The sequence below is a fragment of the Lepidothrix coronata genome, unplaced genomic scaffold, assembly GCF_001604755.1.
Source record: "Lepidothrix coronata isolate B3197 unplaced genomic scaffold, Lepidothrix_coronata-1.0 Scaffold95, whole genome shotgun sequence".
Taxonomy (NCBI): Eukaryota; Metazoa; Chordata; class Aves; order Passeriformes; family Pipridae; genus Lepidothrix; species Lepidothrix coronata.
This window is the reverse complement of record NW_016690275.1, coordinates 1,538,531-1,551,509: the sequence shown is the minus strand read 5'-3', so window position 1 is coordinate 1,551,509 and position 12,979 is coordinate 1,538,531. Positions and strand designations below refer to the sequence as shown.

Genomic DNA, 12,979 nt, shown 5'->3' with positions numbered 1-12,979 from the left:
GCAATCATGCAGGATTTTAACCTATGCACACATCATAAAGCATGATAGATGAGTACCATTTTAACAGGCATAAAAGGCTACTGAAAGTACATATGAAAATGAAAATTCTTGTTTACTTTACTAAAACTTGGAAAAGGTGTTAAACAAAACTGTTTTATTTCCATTCTGTGCATGTGTGTTCTCTAATTTTAATAATAAAAGAATCAGTCTTACTTTCAATTATTTAGGTCCTATAATATTTCTGTTGCAGACGGCAGCAAAATATTTTTTTGTTCTCTTTGTGAATTAAAGTCAGATTGACACTCTTTTTACTTGCAGAAGTTTCATGAAGGCTTGGTGTTGATTTCAGCACATAAAATTTTTGAGGTTACATGTGCAAAGTCCATTTTCGCTAATTACCAGATGTTAAAAGCAAAATGAATCAGTGCAACAGAAGTAATTTTACAGAAGGATTTAAAGGATACAGCAAGTTTACAGAATCCTTTGGTTATATTTACTAAATGAGAAGTTACACTGACAAAGACCACAGTACACAAAACATATGGTTTAATTATTTTTAGGGTTTCCTTTAGTGTTTTCTGTGTTCACAATATAAAAGATGAAGACCCTCCCCTCCTCAAGAAAACAGATAACCAGAGACAATTAGTCTACTCAAAGGCACTCAGTTTGCTTTTTAAGTTAAGGAGACACCACGTTGATACTTTTTTCATCATCTGCTGGCCTAATAGTCTTTTCAAATTCCATTCAACACAATAAATTATACTCAGTGACCAAGCACAAAATATGTGGGAAATTTATTTTGTTGAGTAAAATATTCACGATCTTACAAAACTGATTCTACCAGACAAGGCCTTTGGCCAATTTTGATTTTTTTTTCCCTTTAACACGCTGTGCCTTAAGCTTCTTTCTTTGCCTGGAATTCATCCATATCGGGTACTGTCCGTGCTGATCTAGAAGAGTTTTTTTATTCCGTTTATTATCCAGGTCCATTTTGCCGTCATCTGAAAATGAAAGGTATTTATAGTGAGTAAAATACCTGAATCAGCTTCATAGATGTTCTTTTGTTATTAGATTCCCCAAAATATCCCCTAGACACAACAGTATTTATACATAGAAAGCTGAAGGGTTTATATACAGAAAGCGCTTTCCCAACCAACGCAACCACAGCCCAGGAACTTCAACAGTTGATAGTAAACGTGCAGAATTTTCCCTAAAGGCCCTTGTCTGGGCAAAGCATCTTATTCTTTAGTCTCCCATCTGTTCCAATACTGTGTCTAAAAATATTGTGTGTGGTCTCCACCACAGAGACACACAACCATACAGGAAGCCATGGGCTTACTGAAACGTGCACAATCACACACTTTTTATGATGTAATGTTTAAGATCTGTTCTAAAAAATCAAATTAATCTGAGTGGAAGATAAAGACAGGTAAAGAGAATAATAAAGAAAAAAGCTGAAATACGACAGTACAAACAATGAGCCAGGGATGCCACACTTGCCTCAAGGAGCAAGTATGACATCAAGTCTAACATATTTACAGGCAGAAAGAGAGGCTTAATCTCTAGGATCAGGAAGACTGCCCATGACCTGCTCACTCTCAAAAACAGCATCCCTAGCTAGCTAACACCCCATGAACATTGTGCCTTGGTGAAACAAGGCTGCAAGAGGAACACCTTGCTAAGTACTGATTGGAACTGTGCTCTGTAATTTCATTTCAACCTTGTTTCCAAGCTATCCGAATGCAACTCAAAGCTTTATCACGTTGTGCCTGTATGTTGTTAGGAGATAAAGCTCATGAGGAAAATGCTAATGTGCTGCTTCTATGGTTGAAGCATTGCTGACAGTCTACAGGAATGCACCACAGATGCTTAGGGAGCCCTAAGTTGGGAAACAAATACTTGTAGTCAGCAGAGAATCACCTCAGGGCCCTACTGCCTAGTTGCAGAACCAAAGGCTGATCCAGCATGGGACAGGCAGCAAAAACGTTCCAGCTCCAGAAACCTCACAGGGTATCAGAGAAACACGAGGCCTTCTTAACAAACGACAGAGGAGATACAGCCTCCAATAACACAACAAAAACCCAGCAGCACATACATAAGTTTCTTCTCAAATTCCTGTCCTATCACGACAGGTTAATCTGTTACACAGATTAAAAGCACGTTCACAATAAATGTCTGCTGCAACATAAACTAAATGAATACTCTTGGACAAAAAATACCAGTTGTTCACACAGCATAATGTTTTCATTGTATTTTGCAACCTCAAGGATTCTGCAGGAATCAGTAACAGGAAGAAACCCACTGAGCAGAAGCTGTCCAGGGACATAAAGAAAATCTATCAAAGGGGTTAAAGACAGAGAGAAGGACCAAGAAAAAAAAACTATAAAGGTTGGTTATTGAAGCGACTCAATAGATACGACTATCTTGAAAAATATGTACATCCCCACAAAGTTTTAAAAACGGCTACAAAACCACTATTGACCAAAGGCTAACCAGACCTTTCATTATTTTTTTCCTAACAACAAAGACTGAAAAAAAAAAAAATTGAAAAAGGAATTCACAGGGTGCTGTGAAAAATACCTTAGAGTAACACAGTAAAATGTCCCTAATATATACTTGTAACACTTGGTGATGCAAACTCCCTTATGTCCACACTTACTGCTGAAAAGTCCTTTCAAAGAAGACATCGTTATTTTCACAAAACTTGTAGTTGTTTGTGAAAGACATATATTCTTGGGTATTTCTGAGGCTGTTATCTCTCTGCAAAAGCCAAGTGACAATGGCCACTTGTAGAGAAGTTGCCAGCAGAGCTGGAAGGAGGTGTAGGAATGACAGACAGCCAGCCATTTGCTTCAGAAAGAAGGTTTAAAGCAATGATTTTTCCTCCAGATTCAGCATCAGAAGACTGACAACATTTAAAAAACAACTTTTACCTGGATTATAGAACAAACCAGAACCATAGATAAAAATTCATATTATAATTTAAGCTATCCTTAACTAGGAAGGTGATTTTATATAGCATTCTCTTTCCATTTTCAACATCATAACATCTTAAGTGCCATAAAATAGAGAAGTAAAAACGACTACGATTTAGTTTGGACTTCAGTTTTTGGAAGAGAAAGCGTCTTTCTGACTCCTGTCCAGTATGCAGCTATTTAAAACCCTTGTTTCCACTTGCTGGGTAACTGCCCACTTTCTTTACTGATTACTTTCTATTTAAGGCAGAAAGAGGAAGATGGCGTTATCTGTAGACGCCTAATACCACCTATTCCTGCGCCACGTGCAATACATCATTAATTAGTAAACCGAAACTAGCTCCGTACTTCCCCTACTTTGAGACAGTACATTTAAATAGCAAAACACCACTATATTCTTGATAAAAATTTCTATGAAATTACTAGATTTAGTTTATATGTTTAGTGTCCTTCTTAAATTAGGGCGCAAATTACATCCTACCTCTTGTTTAGCAGCAAATATAATGCTGTGATTGGAACAACTGCTAAGCGATGAATCTTCACTCACCTGATGTTTTCAGAGATGTCTCTCTATAAGGTACTACACAGTACATCTCCATAAAATACATTACATATTTTACATACTAAAAATCAGATGTTAATAACTTTGTTCCACAAGTGACCGCACGCAATATGGATGCCAACGTTGCGAAATGACCAGATTCAGTGCTTTAACAGCATCTTTTAGCTTTAAAAGACAAAAGTTTTCCAACTCACTATTCTCAGCCTGTAATACTCATACGTCTGATCCCCACAGCGTAAGTCACAGGAACAGTCACAACACTGCAGGACGTTCCTGCACCTGGGGGACTTCAGGAAAAACCACCCAGAGCCCAACTCACCCCTCTGTTCCAGCACTTTCTTGGGGGGCAGCACCGTCGCCACCTCCTTGACCTCCTCCATGACAACATCCGCGTTGGTTCCCAAGATCTTCTTCAGCCTCTCCAGCTCCCTGGGCGCGTTCTTCTTCCTCTTCTCCGCCCGCATCTTCCTCCTCCATTTGCTCCTGAGGCTCTTGGCCATGTCCTGCGCGGAGGGGAGCGGGCGCGGTGAGCGCGCGGGGCTGCACGCACACGCCGTCACCGCCCCTCCCCCACTCACCTGCCCGCGCACGAGGCCGCCGCCAACACCGGCGCCAGGCCGCGCCGCCCGCGCGCATGCGCAGGATGTCGCGTCAGTCCCGCCCCTGGGCGCGGCCCCGACATCCGGCCGGCCGGGGCAGGCGGGCCCTACCGTAACTCTCCGAGCGAGCGCGCAGTACCCCCATCGCGCCCCGCGCCGGCTGCGCTGCCGGATCTTATCCAACCACCGGGGCGTGCCGAGGGCGTGGGGACGGATGAACAAATAAACACGTGCTTCATCACGGGGAAAAAAAGCGAGCTTTTATTCTTCGCTACGGCCACACATTTCTAAATCGGGCAGAAGAGAGAAAGCATCACAGTTGCTCAAACCAATCCGCAGTTGCACTTCAATAGCATCAGTCCCGTTCCATCACGGAAAACACACCTTGTCACAGCTTGTGGCAGGACACGGATGATTTCCCAATTACTGCGTTGCCTTGTCACTGACTCTCACTGACAGGCCAGGAGAGCAGTAACAACACTGCATAGGAAGTAAGAAAGCCTTTCAGAATTGTTTTTACCCTGCCTGCCCTTCCAGGATCTCCACAGTTTGGGAAGTAGTGAGTCACGGCACCTCTCCCCGGCCAGCAAGGGTCTGCAAAGTTCATTCTTGGCACCCTGAAGTTCTCCAGTCTTGGCAGCAAGAACAGACAAAAGGTTTTCCAATTTTTATTGACACAATTAACCTTAACATACAGAAGTTGATAAAATCCCAGAATCTATCTCCAAATGATTTTTCAGGACACTGAAAGATAGGCCATAAATAATACTAAAATTAAGAACATTCTTAACACCCTCACAGCTCCATAGTGACAGCCCTTAACAAGAACAGAGTATCTGTCAGGGACAGATAACAAAAACTAAACAAAACAAATAACAAAACCAAAAACTAGAAAAATATTTAGCTTAGTAATATTGAGCTTAGCACAATGGTAAGCTCAGCCTACCCTTATGTGATACACACATTTATGATCAATCCCAAAGGAAACATTTCCAGCAGCTACAGAACAGCTGTAGCTTACTCTGGAGCAATAAGAAGTTGGCAAACTTTTTCATCATTAATTATGTCAAGTGCAAATTAAGAGATTAAAAAAGTGACTGTAATGATGACAGCATGTTAACTGCATAAAATACATGATCTAGAAAAGAACTGTAGCTACATAAAAAGACTTTTTTTTCCCCCCCAAGGAGGGATTAGTATTCATGGAATGAAAAAATAATATAGATTCAGTCTCTAGAAGACAGAACTACTGAGTGTGCAGATCATCCAAATTGCACTATAGTTAAACCACACCACTTTTGGCTATTTTTTATTAAATGTTTCCAGTAAACGCAGCAGGTGTAAGAACAGATTGATGATGTCCAAGTAGAGGTTGATTGCAGCCAGTATGTACTCTTCAGGGGACAATTTGTGCATCAGCAAGTGAGTGTCATAAATAATAAATCCACAGAACAGAAGAGCTCCAGCAGCAGCAAACACCAACTCTATTGTCTCACTATAGAAAAACAGCTGGAGGCAGACAAAATATGAAAAAAAATTGTAAATTTCATTTTCTTTTTAATATTAAAACTATGCATAATGATATGCCACACTTATAACATGGTCTTCCTACTGTTATGTACACGCAAACACGGTATTATGATGGCATTTCAGTGTCCTTATTCCATGTATTCCCCAGTCACTGTCTCTTTAACTGAGTAAAAGTGCCTCCACATCTAAGAGGGTGGAAACTCTGGTCTGCAGGGTATTAACAACAATTAGAAAAACAAAATACAGCTAAAAACCAAATGATCTCTTTCCCATTCTCTCAATCAAGTAGTGGATCTTGACTGACAAATTTTGTCAATCAACACAAATACTCCTTTAATATTGGCAAGAACAGCACCCAACAAAAATCCAAATTGGAAATGACTGGTTAAAAGATCACCAGTGCGATCTAGAATAGCCATGAATCTGGTTAGGAATTTTCCTTAAGTTACACTGAGCTGTCCAAAACCTTTTTGTTCTACCAGAAGTTAGTAAAAGCTCAGGCTCTGAGCAACCTGGTCTAGTGGAAGGTGTCCCTGCCCATGGCAAGTGGGGTTGGAACAAGATGATCTTTAAGGTCCCTTCCAACCCAAATCATTCTGTGATTCTATGAATATCTTGTAACCATGAACACAAGGTATCTTACCCTCAAGAAACCTGAGAGGATTAAAATCCACAAACAAGCAAAGAGTCTGAAAAAAAAATTATAAATTGTGAGCAACAATATACTTTCTTTTAAACTTAAAATATCCTCCCTTCTTACAAAACCTCTTCTTAGATGCTAACTGTTCATTGGTGTCAGCAGTAAGTTTTATAAGTTGTCAAAAGTTACTTTCTAACTTTAATTTTTTAAAAAATATTTGAAACGGCTGCCTTCTGTCTCAGTGAAAACTTCAGGTAAACTAGTTTTCTAGTGGTTTTAAGAATCATAATCACAGAAAAAAATTTACCAGAAAAGCAAAACTGTGTAAAATTAATAATTTAAGATAAATAAAACCCTCACCATTCCCTTGAAGCAGGTTCTTTTGACCTGTATTCCTTATTATAGCTGCAAAGCTTGCTTTAAGAAAGAAAAAACAACCTTAACAGAAAAGAATTTTCTAAAAATCATCAATATGACAACATACCCTGCTCCAAACTTGCTGAAGTCTCTCTTTGACTGCAAAGTATAAGCAGTCAACCCAAGAAATACAGCAGTAGTAAGAATAAAGGCTTGCAAGATGATGGAGACATCGTAGAAACTAACTATAAACAGAAAAAGTAATCTGTCAATTAAAGAACACTACATCATGTATTTGCTACATTATCTTTTGAGGAAACAGAAGTTTAAACTTTCACAGACAGGAAAAAAAATCTTAACTGTGAACAAAAAAAAGTAAACTATAGCTGAACTTGTCTTTGCACTACGAATTCATGATCATAGGATTCAGGGGCCTTGCACTGAGTTTGACAGTTACTTGATAGCTGTAGCTTCTTATATGGAAATAACAGGTCTTCCCTACTTACAACTAAAAAAACACTGCCAAAACAAAACAAAAATATTTTAAGCATAGGTGAGATCTTAAGGGAAAAGCTAACTGAATTTTTCATGATATTGAAGCAAGGGGAAAAAACAAAATTCTCTCCAAAGGCTCAAAGTTTTGGTTAGGGGATAGGAGGGGAAAGGTTACAGAAATGAGTGGAACCTTTTTCTTCCCTCCTTCCTCCTTAATCTTTCTTTTCCCCAAATGACTTTTTTTTTGCAGGTCATAAGCCACGATGAAGAGGTTTCAGCCTATGCTGGAAACTATAATGCAAAGTGATGCCACGATTTGTCCACACACCACCCCATTTCACAACCCTAACCATGAAGTACAGAACTCTCCAAACTCAAATTCCCTTAGAGGAAACTGAGGGGAAAGATAGGGATATTTCAACTTTAAGATCAGCTCTGCTAACAGCTGCCATATAGGAAAGAACATTGATAGCTATACTGAAAGAATTCATGGCACAATTCATTTCTCACTTCAGGCTTGTACAGTTTCAGTTCTTGATCAGAATCCAGTTTTCTCCCTTGATTCCCTGTTTTTTTGCTAAACTCATATCACTGTCATTAAAATTTTCAAACAGGATTCATGATCATTTTAGTCACATCTAAAAAACTCTAATGGCAATTCATACAACAGACTGTATTCCTTTTCCAAATTCTTTATGGAATCAGACAATAGGATGGCTACCATTTACCTGTAGTGGCAACTGTCAGTGCTTCCAGCAGCGTCTACAAAAAGTAAAATCAAAAAATTACATGGATTAAAAAAACCAGACCACAAAACACTTACTTGGAGACTTCACATGCAGTAAGTCCCATTCTGCTACATAATCCCAGCACATTACATTAGGTCTCCTGTTAAGTCTTTGTATATGAAAATATATCTAGTTTTCAACAAGAAAATGGCAATCACGCTGTCTTACTGTGTGATTCATAAAAAGTAACTTGTGTTACTTGTTTACATACAAACTGAAAATGAGTGAGAGACTGCCCCTATAGAAAAATGCCATTTACATTTTCTACTCAAAGCACACAGCATTCTTATTACATTTCTTACAAACTATTCAAGAAGCTATACAATTAATACACTCTTAATAACTTGTTAGACAGGTGTCTAACAGTAACATAAAGTCTCTGCATCAGCTTCCTTTTCCCACTAATCCTTGTTTTGAAACAGCTAATTTTAAAACACATTTTGAATGTCTGGGATGAAGGCTAGTATGGACCCTGAGTTTTTCTAAATGATAATTTCAAATTGAGTTTCAACATAATAGAACATGAGAAAACTCCCTATGTCATGAACCAAGGGCTCAGAAATAACAGAATATTTAACCCATATTTTGTTTAAACCAATTTATCACACAGACATTTGAATTCTTCCATTCCTATATAATGTAATACTTAAACTGTTATTTTACAAACTCCCACACCACATTTGGCCAAACTGTTACATCACTCCTTGTTACAGCTTCACTTGTTAAAAGTTTTTAAATGTTTTATTCACCTGCAAGAGTTCAAAAGTCAGGAAGCATATAACTGTGTCACCATTTCAGCAATCTATTACTTATACAGCAAAGCTGTCTTTCCGTTTTACACAAATACAATTTAGGCAACTTCTAAAGCATCAAATTCTAATTGAGCTACTGTGACTCTTCAGAAGATTGATTTCTACATTATCCAAAATATCCAAGAGAAATCATTAGCCCATATCTAAAAGCTCACAAAATCAGGCAGGAGACTGAAATTTAAGGACAGCTCTGACTCACCTGCCTGTGCTGGAAACATGCTCAGAATTTAGCATCAAAAAGACAACAATTGAAGAAATAAAAACATAGAGCTGCTTTGGGCCTCTGCTGGAGGCCATCCATTAAGCAAATAAGGTAACAGGAATGCCTCCTCCTTTCCTACTGAGCATTTTCATAGACAAATGCCTAACATCAACAGAACAACAAGAGCAGATACACAGATTTCTACACACATCTAGAAACCTGACCTAGAGCCTATCCAGGAACAACCTGTGGACAAAATCAGATCTTCATAAGCACATAGGATATCTTTCAAGGAATACAAGAAAAACTAATTACCTACCACTAGTTTCATGGAGTTCATCACAATGCAAAATATTCTAGGGACTATTAAAATTGAATTTATAAATACTTACAAATCCAAACAGCAGGTATAAATTAAGAGGGTGCTGGTGTCTGTAGAGGGTTAGTGCCACAATTATAGCCAAAGATCCAAATCCAGATATCAAAAGCAAGGCAGGCCTGTAAAGTTCCATACAAAAAAAAAAGTAGTCAAAATTAAACTCAAATATTTGGAAGACTAAAAACCAGTTTATATAAACCCAAGGTTTTTAAGTGATCACCTAGACACAGATATCCAAAATAAATGTAATGCAAGTCTATAATAAAGCTGTTCTAAAACATATCATTACAGATAATCAGTTAAAAATAGTCACAAAAAATGACATCTTTTTCATACTGAAGCTAAGGACTACCCAGGAATCCATTACCTGGAAATGAATCTATATAAAGAAGAAAATCCATCTGTATGAAACTAAAAGTATTAAAGTATATGTCATATTTTGCCTATTATGAGCTCCACACTCAGGGAAGTGTTTTTCATAAGCATCTGACTGCAACAAACACAGGCACTAACTGCACCAAGGAAAATCAGTACTGACCGGAAAGTATCATTAAATCATTCAGGCAGCCCTCCAAGAAAAAAACAGACCAACATCAAAGACAAAAATCACAACAATTCTAAGTGAGAAGGTCAATTTTAAATTATCAGATTTAAGTAGAAAACTGTAGTTTTACAACATCTGTTGCATGTACTATAGCTTATACAGAAATTGAAATTTTCATATAGTGTTTGAGCCTCCTTTTTTACTTGGGCTTTGAAGTGAAAGTAAAAGCCAAGTCCGCAAAAGCACTTGGTGAAAAACAGAAACTGGACTCCTTTCCCAGCTGTTCCTTTCCCTGGCCTGTTCACCACAGTTTGGATATTGAGATTTGGTTTTTTATCATGAAAATTGGAGATGCAAAAAGAAGCAAGCCCTCGGGAATTTTAGCAGACTAGTTTTCAGGGAAACAACCAACCAACACCACCCCTGAAAAAAAACAAAAGATGGGGGGAGGGAGGAAGAGGAACAAGATATGATTCTGCTTTTTGGGACAGGTACCTATAAGCAACAGCATTCCAAAGAGATTCTGAAAGTACTTAGACCATAAACCAAGAAATGTCAGTAACTGGGATGTTCTGCATTTGCATAGCTTAAATACTAAAATAAGCACTATTAATAAAGCATTGATTAAAATAAACTTTCACTATAATAAAATTTCCATAATAAACCAAAGACAAAAAATGTCAGAGAAGAAAGATTATTTCCTAATCAAGTTACAACATTTCTATTACAGAATCAAAACAAGGAAGACTGAAGTGTTCCAGAGCAACAAACTACATAAACTATACTTAACACATGCTAAACATCTCCATTTCATTTGAGTATTTACCTTTCATGAACAAATGCCTGCACTCCTGCAGAATACAGAAAAATTGCAGATGTGACTGTGGTCAATAGAACTTGAATGGAAAGAATGCTGTAGACTTTCCGTAGAAAAGCTAGAATAAGGAAAATAAAAATGAAATCACTTTTGAGTTACACTTAGAAAGTTCAACAGTAAATCAGATACAAGTTTTCATTTTCATAAGGAACCATTAGAAAGTCATAGTGAAAAAGCACAGAACAGTGTTGTAAAAAGCCATTTTTCCTTAAAAAAAACTGACACAATTTTTACATTACGTTTATTACATTTTTATTATCACAACATTAATTAACCAATAACAAGATAATAAAAAGAAATATAAAAAAATTTGCAAGGAATTTACTTTGGATATATTTAAAAACCTATGTACACCTATGTCTCACTATACTAACAACATACCTTCTCCATCATGTTACTGGTATATAATGGACCTAAATGCTGGAAGATTAACTTGGAAGTTCTGTGGAGGGCAGAAACTGCCATAAAGTTTAAAAAGGAAAACTTTTTATAGTAATATCTATTTGATTGCCCTTCTGCCATGGTAAATATTGTTTATCATCATTTGTGACTTGCACTGTACTGAATAAGTATCTACAGACACAGATTGCAGGAAAAAAAAAAAATCCCAGAACTAAGCTAACAGGCTTCTTAATTCTAGAGTTATGGAAAGCGGAGAGTAGTTCAGGACATACAGATATATCATACAGAGATTCTCGTTGGGAATGCGAGGAGATCAAACCCATTGGGCAAAATGCTGTGAAAGGAAGAATAAGCTTACAGGGGGAAATGATTCAGTCATTGATAGCACAGCCTAAACAAGTTTAAGAGTGCATACTACGAGGAGCTGAACTACCTGCTTGCAGCAGGAAGTTAAATACACTTGTAAGCCGTGACAGACTGGGGCCTACTTGATTGTGATAAACTGAACAAACCTAGGTAGCCTCCTAGCTAGCACAGCTTTCTCCCCACATTACTAGATGCATCAGCAATTTTGCTAATGGCATTATCTTTTTCATATCTCCTATTGCCCCCTTAATTTTTCAAACAAGGAAAAATTGTATTTTTATAGGAAAAGGCTTCCTGATTATCAGAAATATCTGATAAAAAATTTCACAACATGCAGCTGTTTTTATTCCAAAATGCATTCACTAACACTGTAAGTATTTCAGAAAAGAGTAATGATTAGACACATTCTACGAGATTATTCAATGCATTTGAGACCTGCACATGAAGAGTAAAGCAGTATTTCATGGGCTTGAGTCATATGACTCAAGGTATGCCAAGTGCTTCAGCAGAAGAGACAATATTTTATCACCTCATAGAAGAAATCCAAGTCCTTCAGTCTCATGGTTAAACTTCCATAACTACAGACACTGATTCTAGCACTGATACTGATTCTGTATGAGTCACAGAATCAATAAGGTTGGAAAAGACCTCTGAGATCATCGAGTTCAACCTATGACCGAACGCCACCATGTCCAACAGACCATGGCACCAAGTGCCACGTCCAGTCTTTCCCTAAACACCTCCAGGGACGTGCAGCTTTCCAGGGTCTATGCACCTCACGTATTATGTCTGGGCTTCAAAATCCGTCACTCTGGGCAAAGTCAAGTCTGAATCTACAGCGGATTAACCCCTTCTCATGAGAAGACCTACTCCCTTCACGCTTAGATGACAAAACCTTTCGCCGCCGCAGTCTCTCACCCTTGATGTTTAACCTGGACTAAGTAACGCCCTGGCTCCGCACTCACAACCTGTACCCAGGTTAAAACACCGCGCAGAACCTCCCTTCAGCCCAAGGCCAAAGGCGATGGGGTAACCCAGAGCCACTTGCTAGGAGCGCGGCACCCCCCGACTGCCCAGCCGGGGGGGCAGCGGGGGCTGTGGCGGGGGTCATGCGCAGCTCGTACCCATGCGGATGTGGAGGCTGGCCGCGGCCACGCTGTTGCCGTAGTTGAAGTCATCCTCGATGGAGCCCCGCGGATACCGCTGCTCCGCCGCCATCGCCGCCCGCGCCGCTTCCGGGAGGCGCGGCCGCGCGCCGCACCGCCGAGCAGGGCGCCCCGCCGAGGGCCGAGCGCGTCGATCGGCGCTGCCAGCCTTCGTCTCGGCCCCCGCGTCCTGCAGCTGTTTTAGGTCTGGAAAGGAAGTTCCAGGGACTGAAACAAACCCGCCCTTTGGCTGGTTTTCACCTTTGATTCGCATCTCTCTGCCATGCGGAAAGAGTGCTCCAGCGA

At 39.1% G+C, this 12,979-nt stretch overlaps 2 protein-coding genes across 2 annotated transcripts; both read right to left on the bottom strand.

Moving 5' to 3' along the window:
* Positions 1–470: 470 nt before the first annotated feature.
* LLPH (LLP homolog, long-term synaptic facilitation) lies at positions 471–4,201 on the bottom strand. The gene is made up of 3 exons (XM_017822202.1): positions 4,116–4,201; positions 3,857–4,040; positions 471–1,001 (listed from the first exon to the last, which is right to left on the bottom strand). The coding sequence occupies exons 2-3, from the start codon at positions 4,035–4,037 to the stop codon at positions 838–840; spliced, it is 345 nt and encodes a 114-aa protein (XP_017677691.1). The 5' UTR covers positions 4,038–4,040; positions 4,116–4,201; the 3' UTR covers positions 471–837.
* Positions 4,202–4,788: 587 nt separating this feature from the next.
* Positions 4,789–12,772, bottom strand: TMBIM4 (transmembrane BAX inhibitor motif containing 4). The gene is made up of 7 exons (XM_017822205.1): positions 12,653–12,772; positions 10,710–10,818; positions 9,353–9,458; positions 7,887–7,920; positions 6,791–6,908; positions 6,310–6,355; positions 4,789–5,645 (listed from the first exon to the last, which is right to left on the bottom strand). The coding sequence occupies exons 1-7, from the start codon at positions 12,744–12,746 to the stop codon at positions 5,439–5,441; spliced, it is 714 nt and encodes a 237-aa protein (XP_017677694.1). The 5' UTR covers positions 12,747–12,772; the 3' UTR covers positions 4,789–5,438.
* Between the last annotated feature and the right edge of the window lie 207 nt (positions 12,773–12,979).

Excerpts from the sequence above, each read along its gene's own strand:
- LLPH (XM_017822202.1), bottom strand. The coding sequence starts at position 4,037 with ATGGCCAAGAGCCTCAGGAGCAAATGGAGGAGGAAGATGCGGGCGGAG. Across the intron at positions 1,002-3,856 it reads GAAAGTGCTGGAACAGAGGG|ATGACGGCAAAATGGACCTG; the intron begins GTGAGTTGGGCT and ends TTTCATTTTCAG.
- TMBIM4 (XM_017822205.1), bottom strand. The coding sequence starts at position 12,746 with ATGGCGGCGGAGCAGCGGTATCCGCGGGGCTCCATCGAGGATGACTTC. Across the intron at positions 9,459-10,709 it reads CAGGCATTTGTTCATGAAAG|GCCTGCCTTGCTTTTGATAT; the intron begins GTAAATACTCAA and ends GGAACTTTACAG. Across the intron at positions 7,921-9,352 it reads TATACCTGCTGTTTGGATTT|ACGCTGCTGGAAGCACTGAC; the intron begins GTAAGTATTTAT and ends TACTTTTTGTAG.